The following is a 26,161-nucleotide window of genomic DNA, read 5'->3' on the forward strand; positions in this document are numbered from 1 at the left end:
CCAGCTTCAGCACAGGTGGCTCAATCAGAGGCTCCGTCTTTGCAGAGCCACCTATGCTGCAGCAGGGATATCCTCAAAACCTGACCTGTTAGTGGGACTGGAGGGCTAGAGTTGAGCCCCCCATACCTAACAGATGCAGCAGAATGCTCATTAAAATGTAGTTAACTAGCAGAAAATATTTTTTTTTAGCATGTTTCTACCAACACTATCCAAACCCTAAAACTCAAAGTGTACTTCATTCTGGATTCATGCAACTTGCAATATCAGTAATTGTGTCACTGCTGATGCAGACTACCAAAAACAAAAAAAAACAAACAAAAAAAAAAACACGTTGCACAAAATAATGTAAATGCATAGAAAAATCCAAATTTCAAGGTTTCTATTTTCATAAATAAAAAAATGCAAATTAAAGAGTCTGAGCAGAAATTATTCAACTGTTTATCATACATAAGACTGCATGACTATAATACAAAGGGCTTTTCTTTTTTCATTCAACGTTACAATATACACAGCAAGTCCGGACTAGGTCTTACAATCTGAACACAGGTATATAACCTTTTTTCCATGCCGTTTGTTTACAATGCACAGACGTCCTGTAACCAAACTGTGTAGTAAAGCAGACAAAACTGGACTGTAACATAACACAGTAAAAGCAGAAGCATTGGATAAATAACATCTTTGCTTTTTGGGATGAATTGTTTTCTTTAAAAAAATAAAATGGAAAAGAAGAAGTACACATTTCCCTGTTTAACACAGAATGCTAAAAATAAATTAGCATGTTGAATAAAACGGTGCCGCTAATTTTGCTCCCTCATTAAAGAATTTGTTAGTCTAAAGACTACTGCTCCTCAGAACTGTCAGTTTTGCTGAACAAGTTTAAATTCACACAAGATGAACCATTTTACTCAAGAGGAATATACTATTAAGTATGGTAAATTAACAAAATCAGTGTTGAAAGAGCGGATTAGCTTTAAATATTTAATTCTATGGAGTATGCATTTCAAAGTTGCCACTTTATTAAAATATACGATTTCCCCCCTCTTTTCTGGGGGGAAAAAAAAGCATTTAGATGACAATGTAAAAAAAATGTACTCTACCGTTCATGTATAGTTCATTTTATAGGGCATAGCAGGTACTTTATTTAGCAACTGCTACATTCACTGTGTTAAGGCTGCATACATCTAAAATGAGGCATCTTTAAATATAGCCTGCTTTTCCCTCAGATCTGCTGCACACGTCTTTACTTTACTTCTAGCATTGTGTAGAACATCTTTATTCAGTCAGACTTTCCTTTAAAGTTTTGTGCATCTTAACCAAGGCTACCAGAACTGATTGAAAGCTTTAGAACGTTTGATATCTTTCAAATTCCTTGACACCATTGGAAGCCTGAACACGTTTAGAATGCTGTATATTTGACACTCTTAAATGATGTCATACTTTTATGTTCAACACACACATTTCTGTAAATGTTTAGCTAAGAGTTCAGCCACAGTTCCAGTTTTGTTTAAGCAATAATACAGCCATAATTTTCAACTGACATTTAAAAACTGTCTAGTTACACCTTTTGTCAAAGTGCAGAACTGCTACATTATTGGTTACAGACATCTATGTGCTATATAAAAACAGCTTTGGTACAATAAATTATCAAAAAAAAAAAAAGAAAAAAAGTTTTTTTTTTTTTTTTTTTTTTAAATTCACAGCATAATTGTGAGGCAAAAAAATAAGCAGTCACATAAAATTCTGCATTTTTAAAAATGTTCAAGATGAACAGAAGACATCTTTGTGCAGAAGTAATGGTGGAGTTACCACGTGCCAAGAAAACAAAGCAAAAAAAAAAATATATATTTTATAAACAAAACAAAACAAAAAAAAAAGCAGGAAGGGACACAGGTGTAGCTATTTCCATCAAATGCAAACCACTACTTCTGGGACCTTCAACCATTAAGGAAGTCAGCTTTATGACACGCAGTGACCTTGCAAATCTCTACAATTAGTGGGTCACAAAAGTCTATTTTAAAAGAAAGGCCTCTTGAATTACCCCATTCTGTGTTTTCAGCACGAAGGGACTGTCTGCAAAAGCATGTCCCAAAGTGATTGCATCTGAAATGGTAGGCTCTCCTAACTTAGAGTCCAAATCCATAAGGCCAAAGGTTATCCCAAAGACCACCACTTAGACCTCCCCAGAACTGGTCAAGACTGACCTGTTGATTGCTTCTCAGTGCACCTTAATAATGAGACATGTCGAATTTCAGCTCTAGCTGACTGGTCTTTAACTTGTAAGACCCACAAAAAACCATTTAGCTGCTGCTTTGTTTCACAGATTCAGACCAAGAGATTCGGATGACCGCCACCTAGCATGTTGAATGTGCATTACAACCACAATGTAACCATCCCTTTACACCGTTAACTATGGTTTTGCGTTTAGAAGGTCGATGGTCCCTCTTCCTTACAGTACTGCATGTCTGTGCCCAAGTTTTGGTGGACCTGTAAGCCCCAAAAAGGACTCAAAAGGGATGCATTTTTGATAATGTTGCTTTTATCGTGTTGGCAACTGACTATGTTCAGTATAACTTACAATGGTTAAAATATATAAATATATATGTATATACAAATACATATATATATTATTTTATAAAATAATTGTGATAAGAGTGTGCAGAGTTAACTGGGGGAAGCAAAAGAAGAGGCGATACCTCTGGAGCTATCCAATAAGGTGGGTTTGGACACAGCTCTTTAAAAAAATAAAAATACTTTCACTTCATTGTCCCTTTGCAATCATTTCAAGTTTAAAAAAATAGTCAGCTTTTCCCTGTTGTAGCGGTTAAGTGTGTTTATCTCCTTCTGATTAAAGCAGCTTTTGCACTTTGTTTTTTGAGAAAAAAAAACACCACTTCTAAAAAAACACACAAGAAACAAACCTAGTTTCAATTTAGTCACGAGCTAGCCACAGGACTTTGCTGAACACAAACTCCTGCCATGGGAGACTCTTCTCTATCAATTCCTTGCCTCATTGTCAGATGTCCTTCAGTTACATAATGAGCAGGGCCTGTATTCGCAGAACATGGGTATGTTGGATGTCCAGCAATGCCAGTCTCTTGGCGAGGATTAGAGTAGACTGTTAAATTAACATCCATAGTTCCATTCTGTCCAAAGTCCAAGGTGTTAGCAGCCACAGGGCGGTTCTGGTAGGCCTGATTGCCTTGGTTGCCGGTAGAGGAGGAAGATGTTGAGGAAGAAGTAGTCGAGGAAGACAAGGATGTCATGGAGTGGTGGCTAACCTCCATTGAATCCTGGGTGGAGGAGCTATTTGACGGAGAGTTGTAGACCCTGGGTCTCGTCCGGCTACCCAAGACTTGTCCATGGTGGTGGTGGTGATGGTGGTGGGAGCTATTTCCATGGTGATGTGATACATTTTGTTGAAACTGCACATGAAATGTAGTTTCTTGGACAGGGTGAGTTTCAATAGTGACCTGTTTAGGAGGTTCAGTGACTGTCCAACCAACAGGCGGAGGAAATGGTTGTCGAACCTGTAATAAGAATAAATTATGAGTAAACATAGCACAACATGTATACAAAATATCAATGGTGAAAATTCATAAGATCTGTTTACATTCAGCAGTGTACAGTATATAACCGTCTAGGTTAAATTAAAAATTTAAAAATAAATAAAGTAAGACCACACTGCAATGCAAATAAATTACATGTTTGTTAGGAGGGGTAAAAATAGAGAACAGAAATCCGCAGTGAAGTCCTCACCTGATCATAAGTGATTCATAATTTTGCAAAATCACAACTCATTTACGGCAAGTTTATTTAGGTGAAGAACGTACATATGTAAATGTTACGGATCTGTCTAAGAAAACAGAACATAATTACATAAGATACTTGACATAACACCATTGGGCTTATTCATTTTGTTATCAAATCCTCCCGGCTGCAAAACAGGGACAAATATCCTATGCGTCCAATATACAGTGCATTTTGCCGAAATGTTGACAAGTGTTTTGAGTCCATGCCATTTTTAAATTCAATATTTGAACCCATTTCTTTATACTACGTTATGCTGGAAAATCTCAATGGATAGAAAGTTCTTCACCTAATTAAACTGAAGCTGCAGTTAAGGATCCAGTACACGCACTGTTCAAATACTTTCTTTCATAGGAAATGTGAGATACCATACTACCCAGGGGATTTGGTTTTGTTATACAAGGAGCTGTTACATATACATTCTTAAAAAAAAAATTATATATATATATATATATATATATATATATAGTGGTTGACAAATCACCAAAAAATCTACTCGCCACACGAAAAAATCTACTCGCCACCAAGTACCAAACGTGTGCAGCTTGGGCCAATATTTACTCGCCCGGGGGTTAAATCCACTCGCCCGGGGCGAGCAAATGTATAGGTTTGTCGAACACTGTATATATACATAATTTTTTTTTTTAAAGTGTTACTTTTAAATATATAGGACAAAAATAACACAAGCAGAAAACAAGAAATGGACGGTGATGGGAGGAAATACAATGCTGTCAAAGTATTAGCCCTCAAGCAAGTCTGTAAGCTACTGTGCAGCTGGTCATTCCCTCATTCTGGGAACGTTTCTTTAGAAGTATTTGTGCTCCAATATACAGTAGGATACTGCCACAACACCATTAAAAAAAATTAAAAAAATCAAGTCACTTTGTTAATATATACATGTATTTGATAAATATACGCAATTTTGGAGGATGCTTCTTATTTATTGGAGCACATGCTTGAAGGTATACCACTAAAAGGACATTAAAGCACAAGCATGTGTTTTTTCACTGCACCTGTTGTATTATAGACAAACTAATAATCATCGGTAATAAAAAAAATAAATATATATATATATATATATATGGATGAGCCCAGAGGACTATCCACCAATTAATTTCTTGAAAATTCCGTCTCAAAAGAATAACATGTTTTTTCTATTATTCTTTATAACATCACTTAGCCAAATTGTGTTCAGCCATTTATGTAGAATCTAATGTTTTGAAATTGCTGCATCTTTTCTATGAGGAAGGGTCTACAAATGTTTACCCAAAATGTTGTAGATATTTCCCCTAACTGATGTGGCATTCCCCAGTGAGGTGATCCTGTATTCTTATTGGGCTGTAGTACTTCTGTTTGGGAATTCATAGCTGTCCTGTGAGCAATGAGGATGCCAATGATGTCCTACACATTTTCAATAGCATTAGGGAGATATACAAATGAATACATTAGGGAGAGCGATATTTCTTGCTTTTGTATCTGTTACATATGGAGTTAGGTTACGCTCTCGCCATCAAGCTTTTTTCCTTTTCTTGTCAACTATTTTTAATGTACAATACCACTTGTTCAATTTTAAATCTGTGTGTAAACAAAATGGCAATTTTATTTTTTCAAAACCATCAGGACAATGCTAAGAAATGACTGAAATATATGAATACAGACTTTGGAGGCAGGAGTGTGGTCTTCAAATTTCATCGAGGTTTGTTCTTTTCACAAACTTTAATGATGCTGAAAAAACTAGGGATGGGGGCATTGAATGGTCTGGTAATCCATAATATACTAATTATTTTCTGTATCCTCTACATACCATCTGCAAGCAAAGAGATTACCTGAGGACTGTGTGTCACAATCTCACAATCCATAGCTTGAACAGCAGCAGTAAAATGTCCACCACTATGTCGATGTTGATGTGTTGGGTCAGATCTTGCTCTTCCACTGTTGCTTGTTCCCGATGAGCCACCTATAAAACGGGGAAAAATAAAGATAAGGATGAAATATTCTGCATCTCATCTAAAAAGTAAAAACAAAAACACAAAAAATGGATTTATGTTTTTATATTTGCCATTATGTCATTTCATTTAAAAAGTATTAGGGTGCGCAAATGACAGAAGAGGTTTAATACCGATAAATGTAAGGTTATGCTTTTAAGAAACAAGAATAAACAGACAACTTACAAATAAAATGGGAGAAAATGATTGTAGATAGCAAGCTTAGCAATAGTGGCCGAAATCATGCAGTAGCTGCAAATGCAAACAAGATCTTATCTGGCATTAAACGGGGAATGGATGGAAGGGGAGTAAACATAATTATGCCCCTCTAAAAAGCATTAGTAAGACCACACCTTGAATATGGAGTAATTTCGGGCACCACTTCATAGAAAACACACTATGCAACTAGAAAAGGTGCAGAGGATTGCCACCAAATTAATAAAATATATGGATAATCTGATTTATGAGAAGGCGCTAGCAAAATTAGATTTGTTTACATTAGAAAATCCCATCTAAGAGGGGATATGATAACTATATACAAATATATTCTGGGACAGCACAAGGAGCTTTCAAAAGAACTATTCATCCCAAGGGCAGTACAGACGACACCGGGTCAACCCTTAAGGTTGGAGGAAAGGAGATTTCACCAGCAACAAAGGAAAGGGTTCTTTACAGCAAGGGCAGTTAAAATGTGGAATTCATTACCCATGGAGACTGATGGCAGATGCAATAGATATGTTAAAAAAATAGGTTGGACATCTTTTTTTTTTAGAAAATAAAGGTATACAGGGATATACCAAATAAGTAAACCTGGGAAGGATGTTGATCCAGGAAAAAATCTGACTGCCATTATTTGAAGTCAGGAAGGAATTAATTTTTTTACCTTCATAAGAGATCATTGGATGATATTTCACTGGGGGTTTTGTTTTCCTTCCTCTGGATCAATATACAGCAAATTCAAATATAGGATTAAAAGTACCTGTTGCCTAAATTCAGCATAGGATGAGCTTGATGGACAATGTATTTTTTCAACCTCATTTACTATGTTACCATCCGTAAATAAATATGGCTTGCCTCATAGGCAGATATACCAAAATACTAAACTTACATTTGTTACAAAAGGAAAAGAAAAACGTGAACACACATGAAAACATAGATCAAGGTTTTAGCCCATTCAGTGTCAGAAATGCACAATGACATTGTTCAGGCAACCCTTGCATTAAATGAGTTAAAGCAGCAGCTCTCGCCGATAGCCATTATTTCTTGCATTTAACTATCTTTGCCCTTTAAAAATGTAATTTTATTTTTTAAATCTGAAGCTCCATTTAAGAGGTAAAATCTTTGAAATAATACGTGTCCGAGAGGTTAAAATTGAGCTAGATTTAGAAAATAAATTGGGGTTTCTTGTGTCTTAACAGCGTAGGACATGCTCAGGGTGCAAGATGCTAACGTTATTAGAGTTAAACTCATACAGGCTTCTGGTGGGTATTGCTGGTGTAAAATAACTACTTACATGCACACATTTGTCATCAGGGTGGTACAATTTCTGACTAAACAGGGGGGAAGGGGGAGATTACATTTTCACATTATTTTAATAAAATGCCGGGGGAGCGTGCAAGGCCTCCGTATGTCTCTTACCTTCTCAGCGGCGGCTTCTGGCGACGCCATGATAACATGTCGCCATGACAACGTGGTGTCAAATGGCAACACAAAGCCATGGCAAAGCGATGTCACATGACGTCAATGATGCAGGAGGAACGGTTTGATGGGGGAGGGGGGGACCTGCATTAAGCAGACGTGGTTCATGTGGAACAATATTTTAAGATCCACTGTAGATGTTCCCGACAAAGGTTCTACATATTACAGATTTATTTTACAATGATCATACCTGAGCTAGAAGATGTGCTAGAGGTGGTTCCTGACGATTGTGACTGCTCCATTGCTGGGCTTGTAGATACACTGTTACTTGTGTTCGTACCTTCATCAGCAGTTTTCTTAAAGAAACTATGTTGCAGAGCATAGTACGGCTGAATACGGGTCTTGGGATCATAATCTAGCATCCTTAAAATTAGGTCTTTAAACTTCAAGTAGTCAGCTACAGTATGACCTGATTCACCAGCACGGCGCCCCCCTGGACCTCCCGTTTCTACGCCGAGTAAATTATGAAGTTTTCGGGTTCCTGCTGGTTTGTACTCCTATACGGAAATCCCAGATCTCATTTCAATATGTTTACATTTTACACAAACTGGTACAAAACACTGACAACAAAAAACCCACAAAGAAATCCCATCTTTAAGTGACGTAAATAAACACAGATATAGAAGTTGAAATCAAGAAAGAATACCACAGAAACCACAAAAATATTCGTAATTGTTATGCTTCACATTGAGCATTCTGAAAACTGTTGTCTAACTTTTGTGCAGAGGTACTTGAAAGTACAATTGCTTTAATGAAAGAAAAGCAAATGGAGTTAAGGTGAAAGATACATTTTGTTCCTAGTTTACAACTATACACGTAGCTTCCAGAACTACTGACCAATATTAGGTGTAAATGTTAATGGCCTTAAAAAAAAAAGAAAGAAAAAAAATATTACATTTAAGGCAATATGTAGTTGTTTTTACTCCGAGAAAGATCAGAGAAATGACAATTAACATCAATCTCCAATGTACGGGATTATGTACAAACTTGAAATATTTATAGAAACGGACAGCTGCGTATGTATATTTTTATTAATATGGCGCCAAAGTACTCAATAGTAGGATAAGGTTAAATGGAGTTGATTGCAATGCCTGACCAAGATGGCTGGCAAGTGCCTCTGTTCAATTAAAAGGTGGTTGTTAGATTGGACAGGAGGGTAGAGACAGAAAGGTGCATAATTTATATTAAAAGTAAGGAAGATGTAAATAATATGGGCATTTAAATAGAGTAGGAGCAGTGACAAACCATTTTTCTGTATGACCTAGAATCTGGCATATCGCATTATGAAAACAAAAACATAATTTTCAATTTAAATTAACGGTCTATCATGGCCAAGCTTCCTATCTGCTGTTATATTCTATGTTTCTATATCTCAATAAAAAGTTGACTTTCAAAACCATTAGTCAAAGTTCTGTAGTTATTCTGTAGTTATTCTAATAAGAACAAAGAGCAACTTATTTGTGTATAGTTAGGCCGCGCTTATAGTGCCGGCATCGCCCGAAAACAAATGCATTGCCGCTGTCGTGAAAACTGGTAGCCGGCAATATTTGATTTTTCAAGGACTCATGTGACAGCCCCTGAACCAATCAAATGCCAGGAAACCCACGCCACCTCCCAGCGAAATATAACTTTCGCCTGTGGCGACGGGTGACGTGCCGCCATCGTCGTGTCGCCATCAACGGCACCATAAGCGCAGCCTTAAAGTGTAAGCTTGCAATTAATTGGATGAGCGAGCAAAGACCTGATTGTGACAGTGTTTTTCTGTGTGTGCGTGGTTTTTTTTTGTGTGTGCGTGTTTTTTTTTTGTGTGCGCGTGTTTTTTGTTCGTGTGTTCTTTTTCCACCGGCAAAAAACACCATGACCAATTCTGATGACATTTTGAGGGTCTCTATCCACTATCCTAACTTAGATCTGACACAATTTTCAACCAAATAGGTGCAGCACCAATCTTGGAATTTATAGATTTTTTTTTTGCTTTTCAACTTAGACAATTTGTTATGAATTAGATTGTCATAGTTATATGCAAGTGTTTTGCAGTTTGTAATATTATAATAAACTTCTTTCTTTTCAAGTCGCAGTGATATTCAGTATTTAAATTTTTGACAGTGCTGGATCGCTGTGACAGGCAAGAGCCACCTTTCTGAGCAACTTCGTTACAGGTGCCTCGAATGTCAGTGGAAACCAGACCTACTTACCATATATGCTCGTATAATAGCACACAGTGTGAGAATTCATTTGGCCTGACATCATTGTAACTCAAGTTTGAGAATAAAAGGACAATTTGATGACAAAATCCAGAAATTGCCGGCGTTTCAAATTTAGATTTGCCAGGGTTTTATTCTGTGTTATGAATCTTTGTAGTCTTCAGTTTACTCATGCACCCTACAACGTGGTATAAAATATAGCGTTTTCCTAGTTTAAGTATCCCCAGTACCATGATATTTCAATAACAGTTATAATATAGTCTAATTAAGCAATTTACCTTTTTTCCATCTTTGGTCTTCTTTAAGTTCCAAGTGCCATCTGGCGACTTCTCAAAGAACTTTCTTGCTTTTGGTGCTTGGTCAAGGATGTGAACAGTTGGTATTCCTAAAACTTCCACAATTTTGTTCATCTGATCGACCTATTTGGAGTTATAAGAAAAGTTAACTAAAATAAGTATCTCTATGCGGACTTATTTTGTTCATAAATCAAAGCTCTAAAGAACACTAGAACCATGTCAGAAAAGGCAAGATATTCTTAATTCAATCAGATCGTATAGGAATAATGTAATTGTAAACTGTTCACTACACTCTGTAAATAACACACATTTGACTGACTTGTATGATACACTGGGTCATTAAATTGAGCAGAAATACTTCTGCAGAATTCTGTTTTTCTTTAGTCTTCTGCAGGGACTTTCCTACTTAAGTGACGGTATTAGTTTTAAAAAGATTGCCTCAGAATGCATCAAATGACAGAGAACCACACATTCGATTGCAATATGGATCTGTACCCAATTTTGAAAATTATACTTACTGTATTAAATCAGAATTAATCTACTAATAAAGCACAAGATAATGTTTTGAAACTATTACTCATTTGCTCTGCTAATATTTGACACCACACAGAGACAAAATTGGTGCCAGGAAGCATTTGGTGATATTTAGAAGTACACTAAAATGTAAACCCTTTATAACTTTATTAACTGATTTTTTTCCTGTGTTCTTATAGAAAATGTAAAACAAGGACATTGAAAAAGAAACATACATTTTGGACAATTATTCAGCTGCCTCCCTGATTGCAGTGCAACTGTGCCAGACCATTCACCAAAAAAGTACTTGGATACCTTTTAATTGCATCAACATTATATGTTCTTAATTTAAACTTTTGTTATGCATTAGTTCGATAACCCCACGTCCAATTTACTTTTATGATCTTTCTTATTCAAAGTTGTTTTGAACTTTATAGAACACCTATACAAATATTTATCCAGAATCAGTACAACGATTACAAGGCACATTAAAAAGTATAGACACCTCAGCAATTCTGCAGTTTTCATACCTCATTGGCTCCACTGAAGAGAGGTTCTCCAGTGTGCATTTCCACTAAAATGCACCCAAGGGACCACATGTCAATCGCAAGGTCATAAGGCATTCCCAGTAAAACTTCTGGAGACCGATAAAAGCGACTTTGGATATATTGGTATATCTGTGTGGGGAAAGGAATATTTATCAAAAAATATTGATAATATAGCTTATGTGCTCTGTAATATGAACTTTGAGCCTGCAACAAAAATAATGCATTTGAAAATGTATACATTTAAAAAAGGCACTTACCCTTTGTCCTAGTTGGCATGAGCTTCCAAAGTCAACAATCTTAATAGCGCTTCGTTTAGGATTACAAAGCAAGATATTCTCGGGCTTTAGGTCACAGTGAATGATACTAAGTTCTGGAGTTGCCAGGAAAAGCAGTGCAGTGCACATCTGCTGTGCAAACTTTCGTGTCAGGTTGAGAGAGACACCACGGAAATTGGTGTTGCGCAATAGGTCGTAGAGGTTGTATGAGAGCATTTCAAACACTAAACAGAGGTGGTTTCGGAACATAAAGTGGCGTTTCAAATGCACTGTGGAAAAACATAAAAGAAAGCAAGGTTATTCGAGTAACAGCACATAATAAAGATCAGAAAATCCTAGAAAGAGGGTACCATGTCCTAAATAAACCAAGAAGGCGACTTTCCCACAGCACTAATTAAAATAAATGCTTGGCTCATTCCCACAAGAGATGAAATAATTCAAGGTGTTGGACCTGCTCAATGCCTCCATTCCTATAACATGCATTCTCATTTGAAGAACAATTTACTCAGATGATAAAAAGAGGTGACATGTATACCAACCAATATAGTACTTCATCTCCGTGTCATGTTTGTTCATCAGCTCAAGAAGCCGCACTTCAATCTGGGCTTGATTTAGGAAAGCTTTCTTGTTCTTTATAATTTTAATTGCAACCCACTCCTGCTCTACGCGATCATACGCCTTTACAACCTGGGGGGAAAAATTTGAAAAACAATTGTAATTTAAAAAAATAATAATTTCATGGTGCATTACTTTTATTTGTGAAGGGAATGAGTGGTGATTTACTCATTCATTCGCCCTTCTGGAGATCACTGCAATGTCTAAAATGTTGATGTAGTGCATAGCCCCAAGTACCACAGGCTTCCCTCCAACTCACAGTAATAACCGACAGTATTACAGAAGACATTTTTCTGTTGGTGTTCAAAAGGGATAAATGGTTAAACGAAAAAAACAAACAAAACTGTTCTTCAGAAAAATAAATTCATAGATAATGGTATTTTTTTATGGACTATGGCCATTGGCATTTTTTGCACAGCATTAACTAAACGATCATAATACTAGACTATACAACTTCAAAACACATTTTCCGTTTTGTTACCTCTATAATTAAGTTTACATTCTTATAGTCCATAATTTGGCGAGGCCTATTAAAGAAAAAGCAAGCTAACCAAGTTCATTACATATGTCTCCTCTGCTGTCTAAGGCCCCGGACATGTTTGGCGCTTGCTTGCGGAAGCGTGCTGACGCGCGCTCCCGCTCAGCACTGAGCCCCTACAGCCGCAATTAGCGCGGCTTTAGTAGGGGCTCACCTGCGCTTCCGCGCGCTTGCGGAAGCGCAGGTCTTAGGGGAATTTTAAATTCCCCCGCTTGCCGGCGAGACAGGCCGGTCACGTGAGCGGTTCGCCCAGTGAGGGCGAACCAGCTCCGTGACATCACTGGCCCGCCCCGGCCAGTGACGCGCACGCCCCCGGCCCACCCCCTGACGGCTGCTGTCAGCGCGTGCGGTAAGCAACCGCAAGGCCAGGGAAAGCACCCCCTGCGCCTCAGCACGTCAGCAGGGACCATGGACTCGGCCTAACTCTGTGCATCATCTTAATCCCCAAATCAACTGGGAGATAAAGAAAAAGAAGCTGGTATCTGGCCAGTTACTGTGCCACTGTGAGTGTAAGGGTATCTAATATTTACGGCTGGGGGGTGGGATAATAGTAAGTAATAAAAAAAAAAAAAAAAAACACACTTTATGGTAACCAATTATACTAAACTGTTTAGATGAAGCTTTGGAAACATCTAGTAAACGCTGAAATGAGTGGAACCATTTAGCTTTAGTGCAGGCTAACAACCTACTGAGGTATGACGGAACCCGCATGAAGCCGGTCGGGGTTTTTGGGCCATTATAGGCGCGTCGGAGCCGTGGATAGGCGTGCCATGAGGGGCGTGACCTGCCCGTCGCACCGAGATCTGTTTCAACTGATTTCTTGCGCAACGTGCACCACCCCTCCTGCTGTCGCGCGCGTTCGCCCGTGCTGTCTATGGCCGCGATCAATGCCTTTAGGCAATGTGTTCGCGCCTCTGCGCGGTCTGTGGCAGTATGGACCTGCCCTAACCAAGTCATCCTACTATGTGGATTTATGTGGAGATGCGGGATACTTTGCAAACTGTTGGAGAGCAATGTGTTGCTGGCCACCATGGCAGCAAATGGGTTAAGGCAGCAATTTAAAACAAGTACACAAATTCAAGAGAGACGTAACAGTTAAAAAATGTCATTCACTATAATTTCTCGTCAAGAGGTGGCCATACTGGAACTGTGGTATAATTTATGATACCCTTGTTTACACAGGGGACAAACTATCGCTACTGACCAGCACTAACTTACCCAACTCACTTCACCGACTCACTAAAGTTCCGCCTACATTGGATGATCGAATTTGAAGAGACAATCCCTCTTAGGACCAAAATGCTAGTGACATATATAAGTATTTAATGCAGTTTGTACAAGTACTTTTACACATTTTTTAAAGTTGTTTTGTAAACTTGGTGAGCTGAGACTTAGGAGGGGTTTTATTTCCTCCAGCTACTCCCTTTCGTTCTGCCAGTGTGTGTTAAACAAGAATTTACAGTTAAAGCTCCCGCTCTCCTCCTCCACCTAACTTTATTGGCTCTCGGACTAGATCATAAGGGATCAAAGGAAAACAAATCAATTGACAAGAATTGCCCCTTAAAAATTGTAATTGGTCATTAGTTCCCCCCCCCCCCCCCAAAAAAAATCAATCATTGGCATGGCTAGATTTGTTTAGGGAAACCAATTAGACTGTTGAATGCCTTACAGAAGTTGGTTTTCTGGCTGGGTACATGGGATTGAAGATTTAAAAGATTTAGCAAAATAAGCTTTCCTGTAACCTTTCCTCAAGGGCCACTAACAGGTCAGGTTTCAGGATATCCCTGCTTCAGCACAAGTGGCTCAATCAGAGGCTCCTTGATAAAGTACCCTACTGGTAGGAAACACATTGGAGGGTCCTGTACCTCCTTTTTTAGTCTATTTTAAATAAATCAGTTTTTAAATTATTATTATCACTGGCCCGGACTTTTTTCTACTCAACTGGATCTTACAAACCGTGAGGATTATATATCATTCAAGAAGGAACTGTGACTACTTTACCTCACTGAAGTTATGCTTTGGACACTCCCAATGAGGTCTTAAGGGGTCTGGATTTTGTGCACTCACCTTGACCTTCAGGGAATATTTGCCAAATATATTCAGGACAACTCCTTACTCACCTGGGGAAAATTTGTGAACGCCATCACCCACTTCCCTACGGATGCACTCGGTTTTTCTAATTTTATTTTTTGAATATTTGTTTCACTCTTATCCGGTTACTGCCCAAACCCCACCCCCCACCCTTGTGAACATATACCTGCGTCCAGGGATATCCTGAAAACCGAACCTGTTTGTAGCCCTTGAGGACTGAAGTTGCCCACCCCTAGTCTACCATATGCTGTGCTTGTCTGATTCATATGTGAGGTGGGCAGGAGGGTGGCTGTTTTACAGGTCAGCAGAACGCTGTGTGAAACGGTTTTTATTTGTCCTCTCCTCGCAGAAAAGGCTCCACAAATGGAGAAGGGATAACCATTGCAAGCACATGAAAGCTATCTTTTTGCCCCCCCGTGAAGTTCATTGCATGCCCTGGAACGTATTACTGCACGTGCTCAACTCCAGTCCTCGAATTCGCCCCAACAGGTCATGTTTTCAGGGTATCCCTGCTTCAGCACAGATAGCTCAGTAAGTGTGTAAAGTTCACTAGCTCGCCACAATGAAGCACAAGTCAGAGAAAACTCATGCTACAGCATTTCTTACCTGGCCAAATGAACCCTTTCCAATCAAAGAGTCAATTTCATATCGATCCATCCACTTTTCACCATTTTTCACAATGTAGTCATAGTTGTCGTCATCGTAGCCGTCGTTGTAAACCTTCCTCTCCTTTTTATGACTAGAATCATCTCCCTGCCCTTGTTGATGCCGCCGTTTCTTTTTTGCATAGTAGACCTGAAGAAAAAGGATAAGGACAGGAAAACTATTGTCAGTTACAAAAAGGTGCAGGTAAGATGGGTTTGATTTATCCTTCTGTAGATGTTGCCATTATTCTTCATTCTGATGACATTTTACTGCAAAATTGTTTGAATATTAGTATTTAGGACAAAAGCTTATTAAAAAACATTCAGACTTATTTTGACACAAACTACCATGAAACTCATACGTATGACCAGGCCAACGTTGAAATAAAACCGCCACATAATTTTGTCAGGTAAGTACCAAACCCCAACATTCTACTGGGCAATGCAGTACAATATTGCATCGTTTATAATACTTATTACTGTGATATGATGCCAACATTTACAATTAAGACTGTACTTTAAAACATAAACAACAAATTATTTGCTACATATAGATAATGTGCCAAGTAAATCAAAAAGACAGACTGTTTTTAAGGAGTTTATCCCAAAATGTTGTAGGACTTATCACAGTTGCAAAGTGAGTGTATTCTAGCTTGTGTGTACAAAATAATTGGCATGTACTTAAATTGATTTATAAAGACACGAAGGCCCGTACAGCTGTGATCTGCCATAAGACAACTTCAAGTGAACGGGCTTTGTGGGACCATCTTTAAGGTGTCTTATGGCAAAGTACAGTTTAGTAAATATGGGCCTTAACTTTATTAATATACTGTCCCCATAACGCTAAATTCAATTTTGTTTCTAAACGGCTGCATAAGTGTTAAGTTTAAAATCTACTTCTGACACATCTACAGAGGAGCTTCCCTGATGTTAAGAGGCATTAATAGTTATAGGTATCAAGTATTTAATGAATTCTTACCTCATTAATGTGTTTGTATGTTTTGATCAAGTCAACTGACAGTTTCCTTAAAGGTGCTGTAGCAGGATCACGAAAGGTTTGGGGCATCCGCCGCTGCAGGAGACAAAGTAGGTAATGGAAGAGAAAGTTACATAGTTACACAGTAAAGGAGGTTGAAAAAAAAACAAAAAAAAAGACATGCGTCCATTAAGTGCAACCTCCGCGAAATTTAGACGACAGATACTTTATCCTAGATTTGTACTTACAGGATATTGATCCAGAGGAAGGAAAACAAAACCCCCCAGTGAAATATCATCTAATCATATCTCATAAAGGGGAAAAATGTATTATTTCCCAACTCCAAATATTGGCAATCAGATTAATCCCTGAATTAACATCCTTCCCAGGTTTACATTTTTGGTATATTCCTGTACACCGTTGCTTTTTTTTTTAAAGATACCTATTGTATCTGCCATCACAGTCTCCATGGGTAATGCATTCCACATTGTAATTTCCTTATTGTAAAGAACCCTTTCCTTTGTTGCTGGTGAAATCTCTTTTCCTCCAACCTTAAGGGATGCCCCTGTGTTGTTTGTTCTGCCCTTGGGATAAATAGTTCTTTTGAAAGCTCCTGGTATAGTTCACGCATATATTTGTATATTAGTTAGTTATCACATCACTTCTTAGATGCAAATTTTCAAATGTAAACAAATCTAAAATGTAGCCTCCAAGTGTCAGATAATCCATCCCCTTAATTAATTTGGTGGTCCTCCTCTGCACCGTCTCTGCTTTCATAATGTCTTTTCTATGGAGTGGTGTATTACATAATGTACAACATGCAATCAATAAAAGTAGCTACCCTGCTAAGATATAATGCTTATTACACTGTGAAGAGCACAGCTGGAAATTACATTTAATACATATGAAAATAAATAAATATTCAAGGAAACCTTAAAATAGAGTACAAGACTATAGCAAATTTAGAAATCTTCAATGAAAGCAACAAGTAGCTTTGGGTGAGCCGGTAATCTATCTGAAGCATACCTGTTATGCTACTGTAGTTATTTATAATAAAGCCTTAGGACCAATCTCCTCCACACATACAGTAGTTGGTTACTTATTAAAGTACAGAAGCTTGTGACATGCAACCCCAGCCATTAGTCTGAATGGGTTAAATTAGATGGTAACTGCTACCATAACTTAAATGAAGAAAACGTTTACACCTGAGCATCATTCATTAAGAATGGAACCCTGCATAATACACAGAACTCTGACAATTCTATTTTGCCAAGGGAAATAGACTCTTTCTGGTTTGTGCCAACGTTCCTCAGGGCACAATGAGCCAAGTTGAAATGATGATGACGTGTTCCAAGTGCTGCAAGGGAAATCTCAGAAACATGCCGCGCTTACTCCATTTTATCAGATGACTCTGACGTGAGTTCTACGTTTTTTTTCCCTGCCACAGGGCTTGTAATAACAGTACAAATTACCCCACCAAACACTTAAAACTAATTTGAGCTCATCTCTTAACAGCTATAAAAATCATTGTAGCAGCTGCCATTAATTCCGTACATTATGATGCTTCGTAGACACTTGTAACATGCGTGAGCAGAGGTCCCGATTAGGCTAAAACTGCTGGAACTCGTCCAAATAAGCCTCATGCACATTTGTATAAGAAAGGCTTCCACAACAGGAGTGTACGGACCGCGCACTTGCAACGCTCTACAAAGTCGAGCCCCACAATGTCTTGGGTAGCGCTTTGCCAGGCATTGTTGGGGCACGATCTCAGAGAGGTGAGTGAAGTGTTACTATGCGCAGTCTTTCCTGCACCGGACACACACACACACACACACACAGTATAGAACGAATGGTATACTAATGGAGCTGCCCTTACATTGTCTAGCCCTAGGGGTAAGCAGTGTGACCTTGACTGTGACTGCCTTGGAGGATTATCTGATACAAAGCATGGCCCCAGTAGCAATGTTGCGGCAGACAGCTTCCGGAGCCGTCGCTTCTTGCTTTGTTAGCCGTGGGAGACAACGAGTCATGCCGTGTGTGTGTATGTGTGTATGTGTGTGTGTATGTGTATGTGTATGTATGTGTGTGTATGTGTATGTGGAGAAAGTGTACCTGTTCCGGTTAAGGAGAGGTGTTTCAGCGGGCACCACGAGGCAGGAAAAACGTAGCAAATGCTGGACTGTGCTGTAAAGTGTTCCTTTATTGAAGCATAGTTAAAAAGAGGGGGGGAAAAACATGCCCCTGCACCTCTAACGCGTTTCACCCAGACATGGTACACTTTCTCTGCATTTCCCGTCAGCCATGGAGCACACAGAACCGGCGTTCACACCACATGTGAGTAAACCTGCTGCTTAAAGAGAGCCACCCCAGGCATACAAGTTTATTCAGTTCAGGGAGACTGCAGAGGTCAAGGGGGGGGGGGTTTAAACACTCCCCACTTACAACTCCGCACATCTCTGTTACACCTGGTGCCATCTAGGGGTTCAATGCATATAGCCTCAAGCATGCAATACCACACCAAGTGATCCGGTTTAAAACGCAGTTAAAAACATTTATTTTACAATTATTGTGGGTCATATATGCTCTGTAGCACTGGTTAATTGGGGCTATCTACCCCATATATCTTTGTCCTGTGTGTGTGTGTGTGTGTGTGTGTGTGTGTGTGTGTGTGTGTGTGTGTGTGTGTGTGTGTGTGTGTGTGTGTGTGTGTGTGTGTGTGTGTGTGTGTCTGTCTGTACTTCTTTGCACCTAATGCATAATAATTTTTAAACAATATTAACAAAACGTTAAAGGTCAACAAGTCCCATACCTGGTTAGCCAGAGGTTGCTCAATCTGGTCATTGTAAGATAAGGCAGATACTTGCTGGTCGTTTAGGTTCTGCGGATGTCGGTCACTGTACTGCTGATGTGAATGGGGCATTTGTCCAGCCATCTGAAGGCCAGCAGCATGGAATGAAAATGATGGTGCAAGCCGAACAGATGACGGTTTGCATGCTGAAGTCTCTCCTCCTAGAAAGTTATGAGACATTATCAGCCTCTAGCAGTTAGACATTCAACACAAACATTTTTGGAAAAAAGTAGAAAACAACATTTTAAACAAACAGTACTCTGAATTGGGAAAAGGACATCAACTCTTCTGTATAAATGTTTGTAACCAACTAGGATAAAGTCATATGCTACAAGTTATGCATGATGGAAACATGGATACTTTCAAGCTATTTAACATGTATTTCAGGAAATAATAACCGGTTACCACTATCTCAAAACTTTACATAACAGTAAATGCCTGGAATGCATTGATTAACTAAAAATAACCTAACAAAGGAGGAGCCTCTCAAAATGGATAGTGATGATACTGATTGGACAATGTGAGTTAACCTGCATTCCCAACACATGAACGCAGACAAATAACTTTCCCTTCCCGTTTCTCTGATGCCTTTATCACAAACTGCCACTAAGTGGAGCTATAAGACATACATCCACAGGTGAATAGCTAACAAAATGTATGAGTACCGAAGAAGATGAAAAGAACCACACACACTAATTTACCATATGTATGCAAAGATTTAAACACGCAAAAAAGTGTTAGGAAAACAAGGTCTTGTTTTTTAAATTCTTATTAGAAAGTGTGTGTTCCCCGCACATGCCCCCCCCCCCCAACCCCCCCATCCACCCCTTCCCTCTCAGCATGGCTCCAATAAAAGGAAACAGCTGTCATTTTTTAAGTGGTCTACTGTCAACATATTTAAAAGAAGATCTCTGGAATGCCACAGGGCACACTGCAAATAAGTTACCATTTAAATTTAACCTATCAACACATTTGGTATTTGCACCATTAATACCCTCTCTACTTTCTCTCAAAAATCTTGCAATATGCTCTGCTGGGAAACGGTTAATATTACAGCATGTTGCTCTTGATAACGGAGGCTTATGATAGTTGACAATAAAAAAAATAAAGACAAATTATAACATTTTTATTATGTTAAACAAATTATAATAAAATATATATATACACACACATATATATATATATATATATATATATATATATATATATATAAATATATATATACACATACATACATACATACACACACACATATATATATATACACATACATACATACATACACACACACACACACACACACACACACACACACACACACACACACACACACACACACACACACACACACACACCTTTTAAATTATATATGCCAATAACTTCATGTTTAAGAGCCGTCACTCATACCCCTCTTGAAAATAAATATGCTGCTCTATATACTACAGTAATGAACATTTGTATACTCCCAGCGTCCTAATGAACGAAGATACACCGAGTACTCCCATCACCAATTTGACCCGATTATTCAACTTATATCATACACGTCCCAACTTCTATGAAAGCTCACAGGAATAATAAAAGTCCCCCACCAATGTCGTTTTGGTGTCATTAGGGAGGGTTCCTGCTGGCTGCTCCAGCACCGACAAAGCTCACATGGAACCAAATGAAACTAATTAGTGATGTCAATGGGTTACAACTAAGCAATAGATACTGTTAAAAAGTAAACAAAAACAAACGCAAGGCAACATAATATTCTGCCTGGCTCATTGCAGGTGTCTCTGTAGAGAAAGTTCATGTGAGGTGTTCAAAGACTCGAGAGTAAACTCAGTTGCCACACCAAACATATCTTGTAGCAATGGAGAACAGACCAAACCCGTCTACATTGGTACTATGATAGCACTGGCAGATTTCACAGCTAAACACTAGGATTGGAGCGTACAGGAGCAATGTGGGGGCTACATCGAAAATTCTTAGAAGATTTTTCCTATTTTTTGCTTGTTTACATATCAAATTCTTTTTTTGCTGGAAAAATGTTGATGTATTTTTCTGGGGCCCTTAAATAATGCCCACTATGGCACATTTCCTCACTGCTGTACAAGACCATACAAATCACTGTAGCACTACTGGCTCAGTAAGCCGAGCCCACCCATTATCTCGTAAGTGTAGTTTGTAAATCCTGTGCTATTTGTGGTGTGGTTATGCTTTCAGGCAAATACAAATTTACAGTTTCAATTGGGGCACACAGATTAAAAAAAACATGGAGATATTCCAAATGATATTCCAAATGAGAGATTTGCTTTTACTGCGTGTTTTCTACGGCTTTTGTGTCTGTGTACACAACACTATACACATAATTTCTCAAGCACAAGTTTCTACCCAGCAAAGCTTACAATCTACTTTTTGGTGCCGTGGGCAAAATTGGTTAAAAAGTTTTGCCCTGGGTCACAGGAATTGATATTGGGTTGTGAAGAGGGCTCACCAGTCTCACCGGCAGCAACATTACCACATGACAACTCTATATAAAGTAGTTATTAGAAAATTCAGTTGTCATTTTTTGTACATTGGGCTTACAAATATTTTACATTGAAAGCTTTCAAAGATAAATTTCTTCACAATTGGTACAAAAGATTTAAAAAAAACAAAAAAAAACATGAATTACATTAAATAGAACACGATCAATCAGATCTTAAGAAGCAAATCCTAAAAAATAATGCAGCCATTTTTGTATTGTATCCTTTCTGTGGATCTATTAGATTTAACTTCTGCATACGGGTTAGCAGAACGGGTATTGAAGGGACAATCCCTCATTGGACAAATCCTAGTAGCATTTCTCAATGAGTCTTATCTGGGTAATTTATATATTTCTAACCAATATCCGACACTTAAGTATTTGTAATTTATCTTTTACAGTTACTTGGGAAGGTTTGGAGCTTCTCTGGCTACCCCATTTTGTGTGATGTCACTGTGTAGTCAGCAAGTGCTTGGACAGCCGGAGTCCCCCCTGCAGACGACCTCTAACCTTCTTGGTTCTCTGATAAGGACCAGGGAGAGGGGGAGAGGTAAAAGGAAAGCAAACACTTGATTGACAAAAACTTCCCTAAAGTATTAAATTGTCCGACATCTGTATGTGGAATTCCACCTTTAAGAAGATACCTTAAGTTAAGGAGAGCAGCAATGGAATATCTTCCTGGAAGATGCATATCACCCACTGTAATTGAGGTACAATCACATACCCTTAAGAGAAGAACTCTTTCACATGGCAAAATGATATGTGGTACTTTACACATATTTTAAATTAGGTTATTTTTTTATTAAAAAAAAATGTTTTGCATTTTTACAGAGGATTTCTCAGCAAAGTACAAAATAAATAGCGTCCGTGTTTGGAATGCAGCGCAATAAATGGCAGCAGTTTGGCATCGTTGCTAACATGGTGCCACATTTGTACAACTTAATGCATTACAAATTTGGCATGAATTTTTTTTCTTCAAAAACTGATTTCTGTTTGTGTTGCCTCTAAAAATAAAAACATACGAGAACTGAAAACAGCATTCAGCATGACGCAACTCCTCTACTCCACCACAGAGAATAGAAATCCGAAGGAAAAAAACAAAAACCTAAGCTTTCATATCACCATAGCTACGGACATGCGCCACTAGTGCACTCAGCCGGCTCTATGCACAGAAAGGGAAATCTGAAGGTGAAAGCTCGCCTTTGGAATATCTGTGTGGACCAAGACCAGCAGGGTGGACTCTACCTGTAGGGTACACAAGCCTGGGCTACTTTATGTTATTGCTTTTTCTCCATTGAGAAAACAATGTAAAGTACCAAGTGCAAAAAAATGCCCAAATATACTGTACATATCGTTACATAGTCATTTAGGCTGGGGAAAGGGAAAAAAGGACTTCAGTCCACAGAGTTCAACCTTTGCCCTAGTGTCCAGCATGTTCATCGTCAGGGAATGATTGGACAGTTCTATATTTTAAAGAGGTTCCATCCAGCATTAGGTTACACCAAATGCCAGACGGCTTCAAAACACAGAACATTGCAAGGCTTGCAGGCACTGAGGGAGTTAAGGTAAAAAAAGAAATGTGTGATTGGGTAGCCAAAACCACGTGACTGCAGACTAAAATAATCTACCGGTGTCAACCCCAAAGCCCACCTGTTGTGCCCCATAGCACATGGCTAAGTCCCCCCCCTGAATATTTTTAGAATGCAGTAACACGTTCCAGGGCATGCAATAAACTTCACGGGGGCAAAAAGAAAGCTTTCATGTGCTTGCAATGGTTGTCCCTTCTCCATTTGTGGAGCCTTTTCTGCCAGGAGAGGACAAATACAAACCGTTTCACACAGCGTTCTGCTGACCTGTAAAACAGCCACCCTCCTGCCCACCTCACATATGAAACAAACAAGCACAGCATATGGCATAGTCTAGGGGTGGGAAACTTCAGCCCTCAAGGGCTACCGACAGGTCAGGCTTTCATGATATCCCTGCTTCAGCACAGACGGGCCAGTCTTCGACTGAGAAACGGATTGAGCCACCTGTGCTGAAGCAGGGATATCCTGAAAACCTGACCTGTTGGTGGCCTTTGAGGACTGTAGTTGCCCACCCCTACGGTAGACCAACACACACCAGGCTGGGATGGTTCAATGTAACAAGCAAATAGAAAAACTCCGATTTTTTAATTTTTTTAATTAAAATCACATAAAAGAACAATAAACATTGTTCTGTGGTTTTGGATACATGTATTTAAGATGGCAATTAAATCCCTATTTCTACTTTTGTTCCCAGAATCTGTGCCTGCCTGCAGTGAGTAGGAACTGCTGCAGATCATTAAATACTCATTTATCAAAGTCTCTCACCAGGCAACACAATGCAGAAGAACAGCATACAGAAAAAGCACCAGGCACCCCAGCAACAGCAGCTAATTAGCATAGCCTACCACTAAGACAGCCCCGCGTGATTGGAGGAGCTCGGAGGAGGACTGGCCAATCAAAACGAGCCGATGCAAATTGACTGCTTGAGTTGCCAGGGCAGAGCCGCTTCCCGGCTGCCCAATAGGAAAACAAACAATAAACAAGAAATGAAAATTGAGCATTGTCACATTTTCAAGTCGTCGTTAACACTTAAGATTAATCGAGAAAAGAAGGGAGGGGAAAAAAAAAGGAAATCAGCTGCAACTGAAAGGGATTAGAATCATGCTTCTGCTGTGGCAAGCATGGGAAAGGGCAGGGCAATGCAGCGATGATACAGGGGGATTACAGAGAGAAATCCTGCACTGGGATTTACAAGTGCATCACTTCACTACACTTCGGAGAGTTGTGTTTTAACAAAATGCACCAAGGGAGACCTTTTTAAATAATTCGCAGCATAATACACCAATTTTATTTTTAAGATACTGGGTAAAATAGGTATTAAACAAAGTTAAATCATTCACAACACACACACTATTTAAAGTGCAAAAATAAAACAAAAATCCAACGTTTCGGGGTCAACTCAGGGTCCCTTCATCAGGGTGGGGTGGCGTTCTTTATATTTGCACTTTAAATACTTCTTTACCTTCTGCTTGGCGTGTGGCTGTGCCTCCTTCTCCGCTCTTTGGATTCTAGTGAAGTATTTGTTCTGTATAATGCGTGCACTTGCCCATATCGGCTTTGATTATTATTTCTAAGGTGCGCTTCCTCATTTTGCTTTGGTATCTCTCTATATCTTCATACTCTGTCCACAAGTAAAATTCAAATAAATACCATGGGTGTTACAAGTTTGCTATACTGAGCATAGCTTTGCAATATTGTCCAAGCGCTTCCAGAGCTCAACCAGTTAAGGATGTGAAAGTTCAGTATGCAGCTTCAGAGACTGAGATAGCAGACACAAGCACCAGTCACTTACCATTAGCCTCTGCTATGTAGTGACCAGAAGAAACGCCTAAATGTGTGTGGCAGGGTAACATTTGCTCATATAGGGTCAATATATTCTGTATTTGGAGCCCAGTAAAAGGGGAGACAGATACACACAACGAAGTGTATAAATTCACATTAGGCAAAAAAAAAAAATGGTTTGCTAAATCATTCCCTGTTATTATAGATCCATGGTTGTTAGCTATACTTACAACGTGTTACAGGTCTAGTTCAATTTCTTGGAAAGGTTTTATGACAACTCTTTTGGGCTTAACACAAAAAAATAAATCCTATCTTACCCCCGTTTGAAATACTGTTATGAAAGATTTACACACAGTGACATATTTTAATTGTATAAATACGAGATGGATTATTGGATGAGACTTTTTAATGCGATTTGTCATTTAATGAGATACCCACGGGTAGCATGATTTTTGGAATCGAGTTGTTATCAACATTTTAAACACCCCTCCCAACGGATACAGTGTCTAATAAATATATATTCATGCGTGGACACAACTTGTACTCACAAAACTGTCAAGATTGTGTCCTCGATACATGTGCTTAAGTTGTGCCTTTCCATTCAGTTCTGTAGGGAAGTCCTAGAATTGTGTAGCCTTCCATTATGCTTTAATGGGACAAAGTTGAATCATTACACCAAAGCTCTAGCAAATATTTCACTCTGTAATGGGTACAGTGAAATGTAAACTCAAAAAGTCACACAAATATAGCATTAAACTGGGATATATCTCATTTCAAACACCCTCCTATAAATACAGTTAAAAATCAAGGAGATGTAGTTCTCCTCACTTAGTTAAACACACCCAGGTGATATTTGAGATTCTGCGAGTTTGGTTCTGCTGTTGGACACGGTTTGTTCACACAGCGGACAACCCTAGATTCCCCACTGCTTGCAGCAGAGGAAACCCAGTAGCAGCTGGACGAGGAATGCCCCAGCTAAGATCTGAAGTGAACCAGAAATGTTATACACAAAGTTAGTCTTGTGAAGTGTAAGCATCTATGGAAAGGGATGTGACTGACCTTGCATGTTCTGTTAAAGAAGAGTTATTTAGTGAACCCAAGGAAACAGGATTTTGCTGATCAATTACGGGAGAACGAAATCGATAGGCAGCTTAGGTACTTAGTTTTCAATAAAGTTAATCAAATCGTGCATATATTAAAACAAAAACAATTTTTATTTTTTACAGCTGCTTGTATTGCATAGACT

The 26,161-nt window shown here is 38.8% G+C and overlaps 1 protein-coding gene across 6 annotated transcripts in view; it reads right to left on the reverse strand.

The window, feature by feature from the left end:
* Positions 1-421: 421 nt before the first annotated feature.
* DYRK1A (dual specificity tyrosine phosphorylation regulated kinase 1A) overlaps positions 422-26,161 on the reverse strand; it is a 95,089-nt gene continuing 69,349 nt past the window's right edge. For 4 of the 6 annotated variants that reach the window (XM_075593754.1, XM_075593759.1, XM_075593755.1 and 1 more), the window contains 10 exons: positions 19,000-19,199; positions 16,194-16,286; positions 15,177-15,365; positions 11,866-12,013; positions 11,309-11,595; positions 11,034-11,180; positions 9,973-10,113; positions 7,681-7,987; positions 5,634-5,764; positions 422-3,527 (listed from right to left, as the gene is read on the reverse strand). In XM_075593754.1, the coding sequence (XP_075449869.1) occupies positions 2,934-3,527; positions 5,634-5,764; positions 7,681-7,987; positions 9,973-10,113; positions 11,034-11,180; positions 11,309-11,595; positions 11,866-12,013; positions 15,177-15,365; positions 16,194-16,286; positions 19,000-19,199 (2,237 nt within the window). In that variant the 3' untranslated portion in view covers positions 422-2,933. Of the gene's footprint in view, positions 3,528-5,633; positions 5,765-7,680; positions 7,988-9,972; positions 10,114-11,033; positions 11,181-11,308; positions 11,596-11,865; positions 12,014-15,176; positions 15,366-16,193; positions 16,287-18,999; positions 19,200-25,463; positions 25,616-26,161 lie in introns of all 6 variants that reach the window. The other 2 variants (XM_075593758.1, XM_075593757.1) reach the window with 2 other exon arrangements.

The sequence above is a fragment of the Ascaphus truei genome, chromosome 3, assembly GCF_040206685.1.
Source record: "Ascaphus truei isolate aAscTru1 chromosome 3, aAscTru1.hap1, whole genome shotgun sequence".
NCBI classification, from domain to species: Eukaryota; Metazoa; Chordata; class Amphibia; order Anura; family Ascaphidae; genus Ascaphus; species Ascaphus truei.